The sequence below is a fragment of the Cyanistes caeruleus genome, chromosome 8, assembly GCF_971803275.1.
Source record: "Cyanistes caeruleus chromosome 8, bCyaCae1.hap1.1, whole genome shotgun sequence".
NCBI lineage: Eukaryota > Metazoa > Chordata > Aves > Passeriformes > Paridae > Cyanistes > Cyanistes caeruleus.
This window is the reverse complement of record NC_141708.1, coordinates 8275757-8298964: the sequence shown is the minus strand read 5'-3', so window position 1 is coordinate 8298964 and position 23208 is coordinate 8275757. Positions and strand designations below refer to the sequence as shown.

General features: G+C 38.2%; 1 protein-coding gene across 3 annotated transcripts; it reads left to right on the top strand.

Moving 5' to 3' along the window:
* Nucleotides 1-215: 215 nt before the first annotated feature.
* On the top strand, nt 216-22488 carry CASP7 (caspase 7). Of its 3 annotated transcripts, none has more exons than XM_086899451.1 (7): nt 216-414; nt 1924-2030; nt 16763-16911; nt 17786-17914; nt 18362-18537; nt 19872-20010; nt 20523-22061. In XM_086899451.1, the coding sequence occupies exons 2-7, from the start codon at nt 1924-1926 to the stop codon at nt 20744-20746; spliced, it is 924 nt and encodes a 307-aa protein (XP_086755577.1). In that variant the 5' UTR covers nt 216-414; the 3' UTR covers nt 20747-22061. The 3 variants fall into 3 exon arrangements, with proteins under 3 accessions (XP_086755577.1, XP_023785638.2, XP_023785639.2); XM_023929870.2 differs by lacking the exon at nt 216-414 and adding an exon at nt 438-736; XM_023929871.2 differs by lacking the exon at nt 216-414 and adding an exon at nt 640-1132 and having other exon boundaries at nt 20523-22488.
* The last annotated feature ends 720 nt before the right edge of the window (nt 22489-23208 follow it).

Below are 23208 nucleotides of genomic sequence, written 5' to 3'. Positions count from 1 at the left end.
CGGGAAGCAAAAGCCTGTTTGTTACCGTGCCTGTGTTTTGTGCCAATTAGGAGGCAGTTACACTGAAAAATGTCTCTTTGATGTAAATCTCTTCAGGTAGTGAATGTTAAACACCACGCACCGCTGGGTAGGTGTATGATTTTGCAGGATCGGAGCCTGCATCCAGGAGTAATTAGCAAGACTGTGCCAATCTTCAGTCCACAAACTGGACTGCTGGGCCTGATGCTACGGCTACCCAGTGGGACGTCGTAATTAGCAGAGATGCAACATGCAGAATAATTGGGAGGATAAGGAAATGCCACTGAAGTTTATATAAGGGGAAAAATTTCCTTAGATCTAGACAATCTCGTGTCACCATGAAACTTTCGGCTCTTCTTTTGCGGGGGTGTGCCGGAGCACAGCTATTAAAAAGTGGTAATTTCGGTTCCGCTGTGATGTGGCCGTCATTGCCTGGGGAGCGAGGAGGGCCCGGGGCTGTGCCCGAGACCCTCTGCCGGGGGGATGGGGACAGGGATGGGGTCAGGGATGGGAACGGGGACAAGGATCAGGGAAGGGAACGGGGATGGGGACGGAGACAAGGGTCAAGGAAGGGATCGGGGATGGGGACAGGGATGGGGACACGCCAGCGGAGCCCGCCCCGCCCCGGCGCCGCCCCGGGGGCACCGCCGGCCGCTTTCGCTTTAAGTTTCGCTTTAAGTTTCGCTTTCGCTCCCGCCCGGCCGGACGCAGGACCAAGGCAAGTCCCAGGCCCTCCGCAGGCCTTCCCCTGCCCCCCCGGCTCCCCCGGGCCCGCTGCCCGGCCCCTGCCCCGCTCTCCTCCCTGTGCACTCCTGCTGAGCCTGGGCCCGCTTCCCTCACAGCTCCCGCCCGCGGCCTGCGCGCTCTGCCTGCGCTGTGCTCTGGGCTTGTCAAAGCCGAGCCTAGACCCGGCTTTGCGAGCTGCTCTTAACTCTGGGCAGCTCTTAACTCTGGGCAGCTCTTTGCTCTGGGCAGCTCCCGAAGCTCTGGCAGCGCCCCGCTCCCCGGGCAGGTGGTGCAGCCGTGGAGCCCTGGTGGCCTCTGAGCTGACGCTGCTGCCTGGTGTCCGGGGTGGTTTTCGATGAAAACGCGTTGCCTTCTCAGAAAATGGATGGTAAAAGCAAATTTAATCTGCTTAACTATGGGGAAGGGGCAGGAATGACGGCTGATTTCCTGATGAAAATCTGGAACCAGAGAGCAGATGTTTCAGTGCATCCCACCCTGAGTGAAGGTCCTGCCCCAAGCTTCTCTCTGCTGAGCTGGTGCAGATCCTTGTGCTGTCCTTTCTTCTGGTCGTTTCCCAACTGCTTAGTGATTAAATTATAACCACCCATGGAAAATACACAGGACTTACACACATGTGACTGGGTACATGAAAATAAAAACACCTTGCTTTCATCTCAATATACTTCTTTCCAAACCATAGAAAGAAAACTTTGTGGGAATTACGTCTGTGATGTGGACAGTGGACTCGGGCACATGGCAGGATCCTTGGGACTACCCTGTGTAGGCCAGGTGTTAGACTTTGATGATCCCAGGGTGTCCCTTACAACTCAGAATATTGTGATTCTATTTTACAGTTGTATTCTATGATTCTGTGATTTTTCACCATAAAATTATTTTTAATTTTGCTGTAATCTACATTTTTGAGAGTGGTATTAGACGAGTTCCTTAAGTAACTGCCACAAGAAAATAGAGATGGCTGAACATGTGCAACACCCCAGCAAGTCAGGACCAGAAATCTGTAGCCGCTCCTTCTTGAGGAAGTATTATACAATAAAATTGACTGAACCCCTCACATGTGTCTTCTATAAACCAGACCAGAAACAACCTGGTTCACAGAAGTATTTCTAAAATGTCAGCGCTCGCCGAGGGACGCTTACATTCTTGTACTTTTATTGGTAGATGTCAGAGGATCAGCGTGGTGATCTCCCTGCTGGAGAGGAAGGTGATGGCTCTGATGCAGTTGATGCAAGGCCAGACAGAAGCAGCAGGTTCTCACTTTTTGGAAAGTAAGTTCCTACTCATACTTCTGTTCTTGTTGTATCAGCTGCCATGGTACCCTTTTAATCAAAGACACATAAAAAGTCTTGATTTGGTGTTCAGTTTGCCATGTCCACAATGTTATTGATGGTCTGGATAGAAAGGTGGTTTATGTTGTATGAATTTAATGTATCTGGTCTGTACCCTAAAGCATTTCTTTATAGCATCCCCCTATAAGGAAACCTATAATATCACCCATAAATTTTATTTGGCAGCTAAGAGACCACCAAGTTCATTTAGCATCAATTATAGTCCCACATCTTAAGCATTGGCCTTTGGTGGAGCTGGGAATTGAATATGCCATTAATTATCTATTTTACTGCGCTCAGCTCATCTAATCTCCAGCATCACTGGAATCCCCTGCTGACTGTCTAAGTTACTTTAAAGCCTGGATGTGCCATCTAGGTTGTAGCACAAAGAATCCTCACCAAGTCTAAAGATGTAACCCCTCACAGAACACATTAAAAGCCTTTCATTTTAAAGCACAATAGTCTCACTGAAGCATAAGCTTACTTTTGTTAAATCAGTAGGAAGCAGGAACTATTTACTGCTTGTCTGTACTCCTGAAAACACTGGATAAATGTGATTGGAAATGCAAAAGATTAAAAATGAACATGCAAAGTCCAGAAATATTACTGAATGTCAGCAAATGGCTACTTCACATTGGATTTAGTGAGATTTTCCAAGAGATATTTAATGCAAAGTCTAATGCATTTGCAGAGTGGTTTTGATTTTTTTTACTATTGGAAATTTACATTAAAGTGAGCAGTATAATTCAGAGACTACATGGCTAATATACTTTGATTTTTTGCTGCTTATTCTATGAGTTTAATAGGGGTAACAAATTTGTGAGAGAAGTGAAGATGCATTAGTCTTAGAAGACTTTTGATGTGCTGTGAAGCAAATCACTGTACTTTCTCTGTCTAATCATTCCTCAAATATGTTTCATGATGTGCATGTGTATTATTAATTTTAACAAATAGACAAATGTAACATTTGTTTCTAAATCTTGTCAAGTATTTTTCAAAGGTTTCTTTTCAACTTTATAAAATGTGTATTTTGATATTTGATTTGGTCTTCTTTATAAGAGGTGATATGCTAATACTATTATTAAATTATGCATCTCAGTTAATAATTTCCAAAGAAAAGGTAATAATCAGCATTTTTATGACTTTTTTCTATGAGAATTTTTTTTAATAATTTGGCTAGTCATCAGTTTGAGGCATTCATCTTTTGGGAACTCCTTGAAGATGCAATTTGCAACATTTTTCTTCATAAGTGAAAAATTGCTCAGATTAAACATGAGGTAATTGAGAGAATCCAACTTAGATTTTGTAGAAAAAATTGCATTTGAGAAATCTACCAGTTTCTTGGAGAAAGTAAAAGAGGAATGAGGTGCTTGACAGTTAAGTTCTTAAAAATCCAAGCACGGTGACAAAGTCTTTGTCCTACAGAAACCAAAGCTCTTTGGCCAGAAGGAAGATAGGAGAGTAATGTGAGAGGATAAAGGAAGATGGGATCTGATCTAAAACTATGATTGTAATAAAGGAAAAAGTGGAGAGAGAATGATCATTCTTTGTGCCTCACAAGGAGATCTAGGAGATATCCAATGAAAAGTTCACGCAGTAGGTTTAAAACAATTCTAAAGGTGTAACTGTAACACAGAGCAGAATGTCACTATAGAACCTAAAGCCAGAGGATTTGCAGTTGTGAGGATTTTAGGTAAGTTCAGAAGAGATTAAATATACGTGTGGAAGGAAATTCCAGATGTTAACATCTTTGGTGGAGATGTTCCTAAGTCAGATCTCTGTGACAATGTATTCTGTATCCATTTTCTCTTGCTTGCTTGCTTTCTTCGGACTCATTTCTAGTCAGTGCCAGATACCAGGGTAGATTTACTTTTACTTGAACCAGTGTGGCTCTCTGTCTTGATTGCTAAAGTTTTATTTTGGCAGTATGAAGTAATACATCTTAAATAAGGTATCTAGAAAACTTTAGAGTGACTACTCTAGATTTTATTGTCCCTTTTTTTTTTATCAACCCAGTCTTTACCAGTTGTGCAGTATTCTCAATTAAATTCTTCACTGAATTTCATGTGCTATTGCTTAACATATGCAAGCTCAATAGGAAAACAAGTAATCTGTGATGTTAAATGAGCACATTAATTTTAATTTGAGAGAACAGTGCAGTGAGAATCTAAATTCAAAGCTGTGCAGAAAGACCAGCTGTTTCCAGTAGCTTCACAGCTTCAGCTTGCCTTTCTCTGGCTGTGACTGGAGATCTACCATGTCAGAGCAGTAACTAGAAGTAAATTAAAATCGTACTCACTGCAGCTTATTTCTCTCTGAGAAGTCTGAGGCTGCTTTACCAAGGAGTCCACGAGGCTTAGAACAAGCCAGGATGGGCAGATTCTTCTGACACCTCAACAATTTAGGGGAATTATCTTCTACACATTTCCTTCTCTCTGGAAAAGTGCTAATACTTACCTAATGTTGGTGAGAAAAACTGTCCCGTGGGGAAGAGAGTTGGAAGAAGTTTTGGATTAAATATGCCGGCCGTGTTTGGCGCCGGGTTTTTGTTTTTTAGCCACTAGATGGCAGGAGGGTATTAATTTTATGTACTGCGAAAAGAACAAAACACGGGCTGTTGAGCAAAATGTTATGATTCAGAAAGCAAAAATATCAGGACAAATTCTGGCAAGAATCAAGGCGCATTCTGGCGCACCAAAAAAAGTTTAAAACGTGTTTAAAGAAAGATTCAGCTGAGGATTTCAAATGTGTGTTTTATTGTTTTATCTAACTAGTGGAATTTTTCCCATACAAGCTTGGGGTTTTTTAACTATGCTATGTGTGCTGCTTTTACACTTTCAAGGCTTTAAATAAAGTCTTGCTTCTCCACAGGATGATACAGTATCTTCATTTGGTATCTTTTGTATTTTATTGGGCATCTCCATTAGGGAGATGGATAGCAGCAAATGCATGTTAGCATTCAGGAAAGCTAATGTAACATGAAATGGAATAAAATTGCAGTTGCACTGTGTTAAGTAGAGCTAAGATTTCTCTTAATCCTAATTAAAGTTGGGTTTTCTTTTAAAAAGCTGCATCCAGAAATTCCCAAGGCTTGGTAGACTTGTATTTGCACTGTCAAAAATCCTGACTGCTCGTGGGCTTCCGTGAAGAAACAATGCAGAAGAATTTTGTTATTAGTAGTAGTTTTATCCTAATTTAATTTTATAGAACCATTTGTCTTCTGGTTACTTTTATCTTCTCTAGCTCTACTTTCTTGTTTTACAATCAATATTCCCCTTCTCATCTGGAAACAGAAAACACAATTTAAATATTTAAAAATCTTTACAAATACTTAGTTACAAATGAAAGTTTGAAAGTGTGTGATTCTCAAAGCAGACACATGAAATGGATTGTAAGAAAATCCCACTGAGGAATTTGAGAGGTTTTGTGGGGCATGTAGTCACCAAGAATATTTTAGCTGTTTAACATAGCAAATCCAAAATATCTGTAAGATATTTATTTCTGTCAAGTCCCACCACTTTAGAGTTTGAGACTTTTGAGTAATTTGAAAGTTTCCTGGAAATGCCAGTGTACATCTTGCCTTGTGTAGTTCAAGGGTTGTGATAGTTATATTGTTAGGATATCTACCATGTTTATAAATTAGTCCTTAGGTGAAAAAGATTGATGGACATATACACCTTTTCTTTTCAAGTGTACAGTTTTTATTTGGGTTGCAGGACATCAAAGTGGGGAAGCAAAGATGTTACCAAAGGCTGTCTATTTTAACTTCATGACCCTTGTCTCAGTACAGCCATGTTTCTCGACATAAACAACCTTGTCCTTCAAAGAATAAATATTAATTTTTGAGATTCATCCTCAGCTGAACCTTAGCTCTGGAGTTGTGACAGGTGTAGAAAGTTGTCTTTGTTTCAGCTAAGCTTTTCTGTTGTTCTTCTGTCTTTTGGGGATCTATTTTCCATTCACTTTTCACAGTACCATTCATTCTGAATTGGAAGGGACCCACAAGGATCAAGTCCAGCTCATAAGTGCCTTATTGGGGATTACCAACAACTTATTTTTATATTGATTTGTAAAAGAAGCTGCTTTTCAAGCAGAACTTCTATGAAGAACAGCTTCATAGTGATACAGATAAATATGTTTTCCAGAGCCTTCCATTCTGTTACACATTTCTCAGTGTCAGAATATAATAGATATTTTGAAGTAGGTATTGCTAAGAAAAGTATCTCCTTTATCCTTAGACAGATTAAAAATAGCAGGCTACTTTAAAACAAATAACAGCTGATGAATCATTATCTGAAGTTATGTTCTGGGCTGCAACTCTGATATCTGAGCTGACCTCCTGTTTCAGCCTCATGTTTCCTTAATGTCTCTAAGGAAGTCACTGTGTGCCTTAGTTTGTCCTGTAAATGGGTGGTGATCTTTCCTTTCACAGCTCCAAAATCTATCACACTATAATTTCAATTTTGTTTGGAGTTTGTTTGTTCTGTTTAGCACAAGTTAAATATTAGTTGTTTATATTCACCTGAAAACACCAAACATAAAATTTCAGAAGTAATTTATAGTCTGGAATAGTTCCTGCAAAGACAATTAAGAGATTGTAACAAGAAACAACAGGGATATTTCATTTGTATTATTCTTTTTTAAATCAGAGGTGGTTTTGGTCTGTTTTCTTTGGGTTTTTTTGATTTGGTTGGAGAGGTTTGATGGGGTTTTGTTTGTGTGAGTGTGTGTGTTTGTGTAAGTATGTGTTTTGGGGGCTTTTTTGTTGTTTGTTGTTGTTTTGTTAAAGCAATTTTTGTTAGATCTGGAACTCAACTTCTGGAGAGCACTGCAGGAAGAGTGGAAACTCTGGTCAGTGCTTGTACTTTCCCTTGGATACTTACTGGATGTACCTCATAGGAAAAGCCCAAGTATCTTGAAATAGTATCTAATCTATATTACAAGAACTCATTGATTCACAGTCAATATTTGTTTCCAGTCTCCTTAGATACTTCTTAACATGAAGTACAGCAAACCCTGGGTTATCCAGGAACTGTATCTGAAGTAATCACAGTCAAGTATCCTAATTTCTTTTGTGTAGTAATTTACTTCCTTCATTACAACAAACTCTTGGCTGTAGCATACAGAATTTGGAGGACACTTATTTTGTAATGTGACATTTAAGCTTTCAGAGCAATCCAAAAAAAATTAAGCCAAATTTGTATAAACTAAAACTGTTTAAAGGTAAATATGGCAGGGAAACAATTCTGTTAGGTAAATTACAGAGAGGTTTTGTAAACTATGCATGTTAATTTGCATTATTTTGCTAGAAACATTCATTGTGTAAATATTGTACTCATGGTGGATCAGGTTTTGCCAGAAGGAAGAGGGATGTATCACAAAGTGTTCTGCTGTCCCACCTGCATCTCAAAATCTATTTTTCTGCACTCTTACACGGGAACAGAGATAGAATGAGTGATGGGAGCGTGTTTTCTGCTTGTCAGCAAAGGTGGCTCAGGGCTGCATGACCTCAGCTGGCGGGGTGATGGCTCCGGGTTTGAATAGCCCCACAGAACAGTCCAGCGTGACCCACTGCTGACACAGGCGGGTGTTGGGGCCTGAGCACACACAGCATCCTGCTTCCCTCTGCAATGTAACCCCGAGCATGGTGGGCTCCTAGCTTTAGCAGACATCAGACCTGCTCCTGAGTTCAAGCTGAAGCTGTTTTCAGATGCAGTGTGGAGTACCATTTGATGATGAGCCAAGGTACTGTAGAATGTTATTCACCTCCTTCCTTCTCCGCTCCCTGTTTGGAAAAATCATGAGTTTATACCCTAAAACAGTTTAGTTTAGCTAATCATAGCTCCACTGGCTTTTTGCAATTGCTAATCCTTACCAGAGTGTTCTCTGAGCATTACTGTTTGGAGGGCTTGCTTTATTTTGAGTCATTTTCTAAGGATTCCATGTGTACCTGTTAATTTCTCCTAGTACCTCTGAAAGGTAAAAGAAGCTTCATCTTTGTTTTTGCATATAATTGTCAGTTGCCTATTTACTGCCTAGGGTATGATCATGTAAGATTTCAGTTTCCAGAACACCCATGGAAGGTATGGATGTACAGGTTTTCTAGAAATGAGCAGAAAGCTTTTCAGCAATAAAAATTCTTTATTTGTAAAAATTTACCCTGTGGATGTTTTTTGGCTATTATGTTGCAAACAGTATTGTGAGGCCTGCATGGCAGATATCATGTAGCTAATTGGGAAGCTGAATCTTAATTACAAAGTGATGATTTACAAAGTTTAGAACTCTTTGTTGCAGGCATCACACCACAAAATTGTCATGTGGGTTTTAAGTGATCCCTAAAATACTAAGTGCACTGCTACCTATATCTTTTCTTTTTAATTTTGTCATTTTTTAACTTTTGTGAAATGTGGACAATATTAGATATCAGTCTGCTGAAACCTTTTGTCCAGAGTGCAGCTGGCTTAGTCCCAATGCACTTGGTCTAATTTGTATATAGTAAGTTAAATTGCAGTTGTGGTTTTGATTTGAATTAGTTAAAGCCATCACTAACACATACTTAAAAAGACAGGAAGGCATATTTAGATTAACTATCAGAACATCAAAAGACATTTACAAAGTATGCCAGAAGTTGTAGTCTGAGGCTTGTTCTTTCAAACAGCTCAACTCTTCCATTATACTGTGGACTGAGTTTCTCTGTTTTCCATGTTTTTAGAGAAGATTTTCTCTCTCAATTGGGGATGGCTCTGAAACTAGAATGGAGCAAAAAAGCTACAAGAGTACCTTAGGGTCTGAAAAATGTCTTATAATGAGAAATTTTAAATGTATTCAGTGTTTCAATTGATGTTAAATAGTCTTACACAGGCACTAGCAGTTCTCTCTTCAAGGAAGCTAATGTGCAGTAATCAAGGTTAGGAATTTGTTCCTGGGCTGAGATCCACTGTAAACCTCCACAAAAAGTGGAGGTTTACAATAAGATTGTAGCTTTACAGTAAGAATGGCTTTGTTTCATGCATTTTCTTTCCAGGAGGCACCTGTCAGTAAGCTAACCCACACACTCTAGACATAAACATTGCACAGATGTACAAAATACAAATTCTAAAATTATTCTGTGCTTTACTGGACAGAATTCCAGAGTGGGTCAGGTTGGAAGGGACCACAATGGGTCATCTGGTCCAACCTCCCTGCCCCAGCAGGGTCATCCCAGAGCTCAGGGCACAGGATTGCCACTGGGATTGGCTCAGTTAGTTAGAACATGGGGCATCAGTTTTTGCATTACCCTCCCCCGGAAAGAAGCCACATGATCAGCAATTGCTTTATGGAATAAGTTTGTTTAGACTTCATTTTGTAATGGAAAAACTAAGGCAAAGATTTACAGAGTTACTTTCCCAAAGTTAATCAACAGCAGATGCACAACTCATTTTGGTTTGTTTAATACCTTTCATCAAGTTAATTGGGAAAAGCATAGCTAGCATATGGTCTTAATAAATATATTTTATTCTGTGTTGTACTCTTGGGTATGATATTAGGAAATTTAGGGAAATGCCAGGATTTCTTTAAATAAATTGAAGTGGTTTATTTTGCAGGTTTTCTGTGAAATCTGTTACAGTGCTGTTACATATGTAATATCAAGAACAAAAGTACGTTTGTAGTATAATATTGGATTTTTGGATGAATGAACTCAGTCCAATCTTGGAAAGAATTTTTTTAATGATAGCTTAGGTCCTTCCCAGCTCTAGTATTATCTTGATAAGTTCAAGAAAATAATTTCATTGTTTACCTAACTCCTTTCTTTTGATACTGCTACAGCACTATTTTCTTTTCAAAATTACTGTGTTTACGATTATTTGAGGGGCCTGTGATGCGAGTTCCCAAATGAACAAGAGCTGCTGTCCAAGCAGGTTCCTAACTTCAGGTTCACTCAAGGAAAAGGCTTTGCCTCTGTTGGCTTTCAAACTGGCTCTGTTTAGTCAGCTGACATTCTGATTCCAAAGATGCCCTTAAGAAGTCATGAACTAACTGGCAGTTCAAAAAGAAACTGAAGGCTAATTAATTCCTATGGCCCTGTTCTTAAGAACACTTACAATTATTAATACAATTATTTACATTGTTCTATTGCCTGAGCAATCCTGTTGCTCCCAGTAGGAAAGTGGAGTGTTCATAGGGGACTGTGGTGTTCCAGGAAACATAATGGCCGTCTCCCTTTTTTCCACCCATTCCCAAAAATTACTTTTAAAGTTTAGACATTTCAGCAAAGCAATATATAAATAGGCAAGGTCAGCACAGACTTTATATATCATCAATAAATATGAACTTCAAACTCCAGTATTATCAGTTTAGCATGTTTCACTGAAATTTTGAATTTCTTTAACAGATGAAACAAGATCCTGTCAGGGAACAGAAATCCAGGAACACTGGTTTTTGTGTGTGTGAATGTGTGGGTGGTATTGTGTTGTTTATGTTTGCTATTCTAAATTCCAACTGTCAGTTTTCATGTATTTTGTGTAAGACATCTGTGGGCCATGGTAAGCAATGTAGGTGAAATAATGTTTAAATGCTTTTTGGGGAACTTCTACACGCAGTTTTGTAGGACCACTTGTTTAGGAAAATGTCCTAACTTCAATATTAGATTTTTTTTTTCAGTTTTCTTTTGACATCTATCTGGAATATATTTTAAACAAACCTTCTAAGGACTGGTGATTTTGTTGGTTCTCATCTGTCAAAGTCAGCAGGCCTTTGCTAATGTTTGCTAATAGGGAAATTGAAGGTATGCAATGCTTACTTGAACTTCCTCCTATACAGTTAGTATTGCCCCTTTTCCCTCAGGAGACTTTTGTTTCAACTATTAAGCTTTTTTTTTTTTCAGTTTCTCTACAGGCACATAATTTGCAAGCCTGACTATGCACTTTCAAATGCACTGTAATACAGTTTTAGTAACTGGTCTAGACCTTGTCTTTATCCCATATAATTTATGCTTTCTGATTTTTAACAGTAAAGGCATATTCATTTTTATAAAAGACAGTTTGGTGGTGACACATTCTTGTCCCGAAATATTGCTGTTCTGCCAACCTGATGCAATGTTAATGAAAAAAGGCAACAGGATAATCTGTTATTTGCATGCAGTTCTAAATCTGTGTGACTTTACCAAAACAGATCTGACAAAGAACAAAGAGTCTGGCTTAGAGAATTTAAGATCTAAAAAGCTCTGGTCAGGTTTAACAAGTGTCTTTTGCTTGATATTGCAAACAGGGTTCAAGATTGAAAAAAAAAAAAACAAAGTAGGGAGAGTGTAATTAGAGGTGTATTAAATACAGTGAATTCAGACTGGATAAAGCTATTAAAGCTGCTAGTTTGAGGAGAAGGTTTATGTAGAAGTACAAGATCTTAATGCATGATCATCAGAAAGCTTCAGACATAGGAATTACGGAGCCCACCAGACCACTAATTATTGAGGCAAAGGTAGAAACATAGAACAAAATATTGAACCTTGTTTAGCTAATTTAAAAATTCTGTTTCCTTTTCAGGTTTTTTTTTTATTAATAACTCTAAACTGATCTCCAGCACACTCAGTTTTAGTACACATAGCTTAGTGATGCCTTGTGAATTCAAACACAATCCTATTTGCATTTTCATTGTTTTCTGTCTATCCTTTCACTATCTTTCTAAATAAATAAGTCCAGTCCAGGATTTTTCCCCAGGAGAGCAAACAGCATTTGTGATGAGCAGTAGTCACAAATGTAATTTATATTGTGCATGCAACAATGGAAGGAGTGGGGGTTTTTACACAGAAAGAGCAGCCTATAGCCACACAAACTGCATAAAAATAAATCAGTAAAGTTTCTTTAGAGGCCTTTAGAACTAATGCATTGTCCCACGTACTCCACAATATTGTAACATGATGGGAAACTTATTCAAATGAAGCCTGTAAAGAGGTCCCCAAATGTCAAAGGCCTAAGGGAAACATCTCATTTGTTTCTAATAGATGGAAGAGCATTGCAATTTAAGACAGCTTGCATCTCACAACACTTAAGTGTATGACAGTTCTGGTAGGTATTGATGGAGTACCTGAGAATATTTTACTATCCCCTGCAGCAGTCTTGCCTAGATCCAACAGAAAGGCTGAGAACGTGACAAAAACTAGAATAAAACTATTCACCAATGCCAAAAAAGCATTTGGACTCCAGAAGGAATCCTGAAGTGATATGTTTTGTGAAGACACCATGTTTTTAAGGGCAAGTTTTCTTTTTAACAGAAACATGTTATCAGTTATTCAAAAATTATATTGCACATTGTGTAAAAGAAGGAAGCCAGAGTAAAACTGTCCTAATGTTTTGAGATGTTCCTTATCAAGGAAAGGTGAAGTTTACTGAACTGCATAGAGCAGCCTAAAACATAGTTCTCTCCTTTTGTGGCTTTACTTCAAATAAAAATGAATGGAATCAGTGTGGCCTTTCCTACACAGCTCTGAATGTCAACTCCTTTAAATTAAATAATACAGAATTGTAGAATTTTCTTTATCTGCTTAGATTTTTCAGTACAGAAACAAAATGCCCTAATTTTCCTGGGAGGGAAGGGAATGATAGCTTTTTTAAAAACCTAGATACCCCTCTATAATATAATTTTTAGAGTTTATTTTGAACAGCTCTCCCTGGAAAAGAAAAGTCACTTAAATAGCCAGGCAGAGAAGTAGATGAATATTAGGTGAATAAAGACAATGCTCAAGGAAGCCTTTGTCCTGCACATGGATTCTTAATCTGTTGGTATGTCACACTAATACATGGTAGCAGCAGGAATTGAGGAAGGTGCCAGTAGAAAGGAAGTCAAAGGAGAGAAAATCACAGGTGCTAAGAGACACTGCTTTATTTTCTCTAAATAATCCTTAGGTATAGTTAAATGTTGTCGTTGGTATTTTTATCCTGAAATCTTGAACCATATTGAAACAATAATTTATTCCAAGTATAAGAGAAAAGAAGGTTTCTTGTGATGGGTAGCAGTCCTTTAGAAGATCAAGTCTACTCCTCATGCAAGTGAGGTATCTCCATTGACTTTGACAGAATTGTACCACTCATGCTGATAAAACACTTTACTACTGCTATTTAAAAGTTCAGTAACAAAATGATAAACAGAATAGATAACTTTAGTTTTACATTTGAAAAGTGAGAAGTTGATAATAATGATTTTCCCAGGACTGATACTGATTGAGTCTAGATTCAGTCAGTACTGGATGACTAGATGACTAGATGAAATTATGACTAGACTAGATGAAGTCACATTCCCAAATACGCTCTTGGCAAGCCTAAGGCCTGGATTTAGAGACACAGTGAGGGTGAAAATGTGCAAGCTATATGAGAGTGTCAGAGTGGAGTTCCAGTTTTGCTGAACTTTTGACCAAAGGAAGAGAACATGAAATACATGACAGAAATAATGGGGAGAATATTTCTGTGTTAGGGAAGGATCAGTGACCACTAATGGAGTGAGGAATAAAGGCACAGCTGTAATTGAGACCTGAAGAATGAATAAACAGTAATGAAATTCAACTTTCTGTTTAGTCCAGGCAAGTTTGAATCCCAAAAGAAGGAAATTAAAGGCACTAGATACCAGAGAAGCAGAAAGAAATTAAGCAGAGGGCACATAGTTTAAAATATTTTATAAAAGCATATAACTAATCTGTGGAAACCCTTTTGGAAAAAACAGCAATTAGAAAGCTTAGTAAGAACAGCAATCAACATTTATATTAGCAGGTGTGCAGTTCAAAGTTCAGAAAAAAAGATTTAAGCTTTCATAAGCCAGCCTATCACTGACAGGAGATTTCCCTTAAGGCCTGATTATTGCTTATTTATAACTTTATTAGTTATAATTACACAGTCTGATTTAGCTTGTTGAATCTGAAAAGCTGGACATTATACTGTGAGTGTAGTCCAGTCAGGCAGTTCCCATATTGTGCTATGTTGGCACAGGAACCAGAATCTTCAAAAAAGAATTTGTCTGGACTTGCAGGTCCAGGCTAAGTATAATCCAAGCCTTTGCTCCCTTATTCATTCAGTTTGGACTAATGCCAAAAGATTTCTGGAACTTTTTATTGTATGCCAGTAAAGAAGTGATAGGTGTAACCCTGTTGTGGTTTTTTAGTATCTCATTAATCCGATCAGATTGGGAGGAATCATTAGACTAAAACCATAGTGTCCTCTGTAAAGGAATGGGGAAATGTGCTGCCAAGGCTTGTCTGTGGCATTTGCCATGGACTGGCACAGAGCTTCTGGCTGCTTTTGAGAATTCCAGCAGCAGGAATTACATCCCTTAAACTCACGAGTATTTCTGCATGAATGAGTGCAAACTGTTGAACTTGGGAGTGGTTTCAGAGAAGTTTCGTGGCCGCATTGCTGTGCCACTTAACCCTTGCTGCTATTTTCAGTCTGGCTTTTTGTGGGGTAATGTGGCTGCCTGATTCCTGGGCTAGAGTTAGGTCACTTCCAGCATTTTAGAAGGGCAGACAGTGCAAACATAATACTGCTCAAATGCACCCATCCCTGAGTGTTGACAGCTGTTCATGGGTTGGACATAAACAGAAATGTGTGCACAATATCCTTGAAAATATTCTAGTGTCTGTAACAGCCACTGTTGTCTGAACAGGTTTTTCAGGAAATCACTGAAGCCAGATAAATCTGTAGAAACTGGAATCTGTGGGCTGAGGAAATGCCTCTTCATGGGCCTGAGTGGTTATTTGTTGTTCTGAAATTTCTTCTTCTCTCTTTGACAAGGAGCTGTCTGGTGAGGAAGGACCAGGGGGAATTTTAGGTTAAAAAAAGAATCCAAGATCTCTTTGAAAGTCAAATGTAGCATCAGCATCATACAGCTCTGACTAATTCTTTAAAAGAATTAGTTAAGAATTGGTTAAGACTTTTTCTTGAGGCAAAGCATATTTAATTATTGCTTTCAGAGCCCTCAAGAAGCATATGCAAGGAGAATATCCATAGTTGCAATTTGCCAGAAAGGGAAAAAACCCTATATTTCCAGACATAATCCTCAAGTAGATACAGTTCAATATCTTGTTTTTTAGTCTCTAAGGGAAGTCCAAAAGAGGACATGATATTAAGATGGTCACATGTAAGAAGAGTATAATGAAAGCCTATCATGTGCAACTCTTTAATTTGGCCCTTGATAGTAGAACATGACAGCACTCAAAGATAAGAAGAAGCTGTTTTGAAATTGAATTGCAGTAGCATTTATACATGATGAATCATTTAAAGAAGGTTTATTATAGATTCCAGTTAGTCTTGCCCCTTAGTAATAAAAAAGAGGACACTTAAAGCTAAAAGACAACCATTGTTAAATCAGGCAGGTAAGAAAATAGGTTACCTAAACAACATTTAATCAATTCATAGCAACCTCATGTCTACAGGTTATTATTGAAGCAAATAAATTAATGATTATTTAGAAAGATGTCAGAATGAGAAGAGTGAAAGTACTTAAAATAATTGAGATTATAGGAAGAATTAATTTTGTTAAAACCAAACTTTATTATATAGTTATTTGTGCTGTGAAAGTCGTTTATGTTTTCCTCTCAGACATCAGCAATAAATAATAATTGGAAGCTGGATGCTGGAACAAATGAGAGAGGTGCCAATAACTTCTTCTGCCCTTTCCTGAGTGTTGTTTTTAAGTGGGCTGACTCCAAAGCTTGCTTGTGATTCTGAGGTTGAATCAGACTCCTTATAGGCTCTTACTGGCTTCAGTTCTGCTTGAGGAGATCTTAACCACACCTGAAGCCACCTGCTTGGACCAAAAAGTCCACCTCTAAAAGCAAGTACTGCTGAGCTCCTCATGCTTCTACATCAGGTGTACATGCTGACTGTAATTGATTTGGTGTTAACACTTTATTTAGATTAAATCTGTGAGTAATGTCTGTGCTATCCCTTGGCATCTCTTTCTAATCCAGTGTAAGACTCCTGAACACAGCAAAAACATCAGTACACAGTCATATAACCAGAGAAGATTTATTAATATAACCATTAACATAATTATTATAGTAGTTTGATTTGTTTTTTCTTAGGTTGTATTTGATGTGAAGTTGAGGTATCAATGATTACATTGAAATGTGCTTGGGTTTTTGCATAGGTTCAGAGTCCTGTTTGTGTAGACCAAATTAACATGTGACTTGTTCCCATCTATAACTTTTTTCAGTAGAAACTTCCTACTGCTTAGTCTTTATCTGCACAGAATTCAGGGATGATGATGATTCAGTAAACAAATCTCATCACACAGTGAGGTAAAGTGCATATCTCCATGGCTCTGGAATGTCTATTAAGGGAAAATTGTTCTTATATTAATTACTTACAGTAGAAGTAAAATATGTCCAGAAACAGTTTGCAAAAGGTTACTGCCGGCCTCATTTCATGCAGGACATTTGTTTTATCTCTGGGTCAGGATCTGTGTGTCCTGCTCTTGGCTGCAGTTCACTCCAGAGTTACTTCACCTTGTCAGAATCCATCTGCACACAAGAATCACTTCATGGAAATCACAAGATCTTTATGCCTTGATCCAAAATGTAAATGAAAAAAAACCCAAATATTGGAGAAGGAGAAACACTGGGCAGGGCTGCATGAATGGTTTGAATTACGGTAAATAGGCCATGCATGTGACTGGTCACTAACAATAATTTCATTTGGATCACCTAGAAAAAGGAAGAATGGAGAAGAAGAGCAGCCAAAGCCCTCTCTCAGTAATCAATACCGAATTGTTACACCCACATTCCAGTATAATATGGATTACAAGAAAGTTGGCAAATGTATTATTATAAACAACAAGAATTTTGAAGACAAAACAGGTAATGTTCTTTCCTTGATGATACTCATTACAGACCATAGAATTTTTATACTTTCTTTAATCAGTAAGTATTCTGTTTTTAGGACACGGATTTTTAATGAATGTTTCTATCTTTTTTGATAAATAGTTGTTCCTTTTCCTGGAAACAGGAAAACTTTTCCTGTTCTCTAACATTTGTGTTAGAGTGGCCCTTTTCAACATCTTTTCAGTAAATGTCTCAAAGACCATGTCTCCTGGATGTACCAACTTCAAACTAAACCTTTTTTCCAGAGTTTAAAACTATGTTGTTAAAATTTGAACTTTGGCATCTGCAACCCATGTTATAAATTCTCTGTCCCTGAGCTGCAGCTATGAGCTACAAAAGCTAATAGCTGTAGGTGTGTTCTGCTCACTCCTGCATTTTACTTTCCAGACCACATGTGGTTTCAAGGTAGACAAATACTTGTGTTATAATCGGGTTTGTAGGATTTTTCCTGTACACTTGGCAAACGCAGTAAGTTGTTTTCTCCCAAAGATTCTGTATCAGTTATTTTCAGTGGGTATAATAGGGACATTTTTCAACAGGTTTTCCATGGGGTGCTTTGTGCCTGTGTTGTACTACACAACCAAAAGGAGATGGATCATCCTTAGAGGTCCTGTGTTGCAAGATGCTGGGGGCACGCCAGTATTTTTCAGGATAAGATATGTGTTAACACTGGACGTAGCATTATTTTTAAAATCTCACAATTTGTTCTCCATGCTGCTAGAGGATTGTTTTAAAAACATGTCATCGAGACATTGTTTCAGTTTATCAGTTTTAAACATTTGCCTTTGAACACGTGGATCATTTTGAGTTGTGTAACTTGCAGTCAACCATGTTCCTTGTTTTCTGGCAGGAATGGGCACACGTAATGGCACCGACAAAGATGCTGGAGATCTTGCTAAGAGTTTTAGAAACTTAGGGTTTGAGGTTTTTACATACAATGACCGAAGCCGTGATGATATGGAAAAATTACTGAAGCAAGGTAAAAATTCAGAATAATTTAGAGGGGAGGGGAACAGACCTTTGGAAGTCACTGAATCTACTCCCTGCTCACCTGTAGCAGGTTAAAGTGGAGCAGATTGCTTAGGCCACACACACAATATTCTATATGGAAGTATTTATTTTCTGGATGGACGGGGCTTGATTTCCCACCTCATGCCCCAGCATCAGTTCAAAAGTGCACGGTGTTCTTGTGAAGCACTTGTGCTGTGTGTTTGGTGAAGAGCCTTGTCATACTAGATAAGGAGTTCAGCCCATTGATTCCAGTGAGCTGAACTCAGAGTCAAGTGGAGGGTGCATCCATGAACTCAAGGTACTCATCACATTGTAAAAGATGATCCACTCCTTCTTTTGCCTGACAGTATAGCCCAATGTGTATTTAGCCTCAGAAAAATGTGTTTGCTAAATGTAATTTCCATTTAAAACGTAGCTGCCGAGGAGAACCACAGTGATGCTGCCTGCTTTGCCTGTATCCTCTTAAGCCATGGGGAAGAAGGGCTCATCTATGGCACAGATGGACCCATGGCTATCAAGAGTCTGACTGCCCTGTTCAGAGGAGACAAGTGTAAAAGCCTTATAGGCAAACCCAAACTGTTTTTCATTCAGGTAATAACCCTAAGGTAAATACAGTATCCTACTGCTGCAGCAGGGAGAACACACTCTGTTGGTTGTCTGCCCTAGAAAAACCCTGTAGCTTGACTTATTGAGTGTTGCTGGAGGTTTTATGAAAAAAAAGGTGTTGAGAGAAGTTGTCTATGGGTGAAATTATTGTTTGTTTTTAAAAGATAATTTATATATGAGTTTCACAGGTGTAAAGAATATCATCATTGTAATTTTCGACAATGTTTCTCTTGGTAATATATGAACCTCAAAGCAGAAAGATAAACTCACCTTTGTGCAGACAAAGCTAAGGACAGTACCTGTTTTTCAATAGGAATAATACTGTCCATGTCTCTTTGAATTAAGGCTGTCTCTACAAATAACTGATAAAAGAAACATTTTTATTTTCCTCAGTAGCCTACTTTATATTGCATTTTTAAATTAGCATGTAATTAATTGTATATTAGTTAAACTTTTAAAAACAACTGTTTCAAACAGCATTAACTGAAATATCATGGGTCTGAATTCTCTTTTTTAAATAATACATAGTATTATTTACATGTAAGAGTTGCAGCAGATGTGGTTTTCCCTAGGCTATTCCTTCAATTAATCCTCCTCCTCAAAGCGAAAACTGTTTTAGACTCTTCATAGTACTAAAGTGATGTTTCTTCTAATTACACTTTTGGAATGGTTACTTTATAGACTTCGAAATTATCTTAATAAAGACAGCCATCCCTGTTATATAAGCCAGTCAGACTTGTTCTTTTGCAAGAGCTGTCAGTCAAAGCTCCTGATCAAGAGCTGAAAATTAGTCACCCAGACCATTGTCCCAGTGTTCCCTTTAGCTAAACCCATGATTAAGGGAAAATTAAGACTCAAAGAGATAAATGGAAAAATATCAAAAATGCAATATACTTGTAATGGGTGTTCAAACATTAGAACAGGTTGTCCACACTGTAGAGTCTCCACCTGTGGAGTCCACTGTCAAGAAATTGTCCAGAAGTCACACTGCACACGGTATTATGTAATAATTGAGTGTTGAGAATGACTCTAGACTGGTAAAATTAATCTTGGTTAGAATAAACCAACACTGACAAACAACTGAGATGCACAGCCTCAACACCTTTGCCTCCTCTGCTTACAGGAGGTATATTTTTGAAAAGGGTAAGCTAGTAACTTTATCACTGAACAATTAAATATCCCCTAGAATTGCATCTCTGCTTTTAATACATGCAAAGTACTGCTTAGAACCGAAGCCATTAAAAAATTTTGATGGACAATATCTGTTTAATTGTTATAATGCCTTGTTTCTGCTTATTGGAAACATTCTCTGCTTTCAGGCCTGCAGAGGCTCTGAATTTGATGAAGGTATACAGACTGACTCTGGACCTGCCAATGACACCCTGGAGACAGATGCCAACCCGAGATACAAAATCCCAGTAGAAGCAGATTTTCTGTTTGCTTATTCCACAGTGCCAGGTAAGGAAAAGAGGGTCAGGATGGGGGTAGAAGGCTGAAAAATCCATAGGGGCTGGACTGGAGATAGACCCTCAGTGATGATACACTGATGGACGAAACACAAAGGCCAGTCTACACTGGGTATCCAACCCTTCATCACTGGCTGTAGAGGAAAAGGGAGATTACAGATGGCAGAGGCAGTACTATTTTCTGGGAATCCTGCCCTTCCATGTCCTGGTGTATTGAATGATGAGGGCAGTAATAGTTACAGTACAAAACTTACTCTCAGAAAGGAAACCTGTGTAATCTTACTTCTTGCGGATTCCCAAATGCCAAAATGTAGAATGGTACTTAAGTAGTGTGAGGTTTGGAGAGTTAACATACATTATCCTCAACTCTAAGGAAATAGGATATGTGGCACAACTGTTAAGAGTTCAGCTTTCTGTCTGTTCATTGTTAATCTTTGCCCAGAATATTCCACACAAAAAAGCAAATGTAACTCCATATATTTTCTTCCTTGTCTTTCCTGTCAGGTTATTACTCCTGGAGAAACCCTGGAAGAGGCTCCTGGTTTGTGCAGTCCTTGTGCTCTGTGCTAAATGAGCATGGAAAGCAGCTTGAGATCATGCAGATCCTCACTCGGGTCAACTACGTGGTGGCCACGAATTTCGAGTCCCAGTCTGACGATCCCCGCTTCAGTGAGAAGAAGCAGATTCCCTGCGTGGTCTCCATGCTCACTAAGGAACTGTACTTCTGAAAGTGCATTTTAATGCAGCCCATGGTGAAAGGTCAGGGTATGGTTTTGGGTGGAGATGTGTTTGTAAACAGGAGTAACACATTTTTAATAACAGAAATGTAATAAAACTAGATTGTTATGTTGTATAAGATGGGGTAACTGATGGATGGACAATATGCAATACTTTAAAGAAGCTGTGGGCCAGCCTGACAGTTACTACTAATTATTGTATCTTGGTTTCCTTTAGTGTGACTGTCATGATTTATGGCTGCTGAAGATGTTATGAGTCAGCTACCTGACCCATAAAGTTTATTCCCAGAAAGCAGATTGAAATTAAGAATAAAACAAAAATCTTGAGACTCCTTCTCATTCACTGCTATCTCATGGAACCATAACCTCCTTGGAAATTTCCAAAGACCATCATATTATGGGTATGTCCAGTAATAAAACAGTTTGTAGCTATTTAAAAGGGTGTTTCTTAGTCTAATATATTAATTTCCTTTTAATGAACATTATTAATGAAGGCTAATGGTTGCTCTGCGCTCAATCTGGAAGTCAGTTTACCTAGACATCATTCTAGCATAAGATGAATGTATAAAAATTAGTACTTTAGATTATTTACCTGAAAACTACAGAAATGTAACAAATCAAACAATGACAATTAAAATCTTTGTAAAGAATTGGCAAATTTTACTTGGATGATACCATATTAAAGTGCCATTGTAAAGATATTTTGCCTTACAAATGACAGTTGACTGAGAGAACAATCTGAAATGGTGGTATTGCAGTTCTTCTGCTTGCAGAAATAAAAATGTCTGCTTGATTCAGAACTTTTGAACCATAAGAAAATGACAAGGGTTTATTATAAAACATTAAAATTTAATGTTGAAAAGGTAGAATTATGTGTTCTAGTAACAATGGATGTTTAGATTTAACTTGTAGTTGTGAGGAGTTTTGCTAAAACTGGAAATGCTTACTTGAATCAGAAACCAGAAGTGCCTTCTTAGTTACTGTACGGTCTTGATTTTGTGTTTTAGAGTTATGTTGGTGATGTTTATATTTCTACTTTTTATATTCACTTTAGTTGGTAGCTAGGTCAAAAAAATAAGTTTAATTATTTGGTTAAACTGATAAAGAATTAGTTGTTCACCCTTTTCCCAGTTAATGTACTCTCCTTGCAATCTTCTGAGAAAATAAGTGCATGGTATTAAAGCCAAGTTACCAAATTGTTAGGTTTATTTTCTTACAAATACTGTGACATAATGAGATATATATATTTTTTTTCATAAGTCAAATTTACAGTTGCTTGAATTAAATAAATGGTGCTTTATGGATATATTGAGCATGATATCAATAAAGACCTTTTCTAAAAAATTTCCTTTGTTTATCTGCATGTTTATGACTTGATCTGGTAAAAACCAACCAAGATGTATCCCAGTCCCTGTCTGTTTAAGGAGTGCAGGTGGTCTCTGGCATCTTTTCAGGAGGACCTTTACAGTGTCAGTGGAAAAGTGGATTATAAAAGTAATTTGGCATTGGGTGACTTGGGTTGGACAGGCCACGTCCTCTCCTGGAGTAAACCAGAGTTAATGGAAGTATTTTATTGGAAACATTGTGTTCTACCAGTGCTTAATCTTGCCCTTTAGTGCAGTGCTCTAGCAGTGCATCTGAAAGTGTTCTCCCTGTTGCTTCTGCCAAACAGCTCCATCTTAAGCTACTTTCTGTCATTAAAGATATTCCTGGTTTACCATGGCCAGCCAACATTTTAGTATTTGTTACTTCTCTGGAAGCTCTTTATAATTCATGAGTGTTTATTTGCTTGAAGTTTAGCCTGTTTTTAAATTTCCATGAACGATATTTCCTCGTCTCCAGAACTATCCTTCAGGCCAGTTCTAATATATGAGATACAGAAAGACCAGCATAAAATACCAGAATACACTGCCAGAGAGGAAAGTAACATGGAAAGATTAACTTAGAGCTTCAGAAACGAAGGAGAGAAAAAGATCCTGTTGTGTCAGGACCAGGATCACTGCTAGATTAGCATTACTTTAGATCATGTCCAGAAAAAATTAATTTTATTTCAAAAGAAAATTGTGTGCCAACAGACATCACCCCTGAGCAGTGATACTGCCATAGCTGAGAGCTGTGCCAGCCCATGAGCCTGAAGGAGCCCACTCTGAGTGAGGAAGCTTGACCCTTTCACTTGACAGAGCCAGGATGCTGAATAGTGATTTAAAAGCTGCAGGATGTTCTAGCTTTTTTCCCTGATCAAATTTATGACTATTTTTTAAATCAGAAATCAATTCCTTTGCCATCTGCAGGATTAGCCAGATGGTTTAGTGTGTAAATCCACAAATTTTGTTATTGACACACTGAATGTTTCTGGAGAATCTCAAAAATTCACTTACAGCCAAGACTAACACTGAAATTACCTTGTCATGACATAGGCAGCATAAGAAATCCTGATTCACCATTGCATGTTT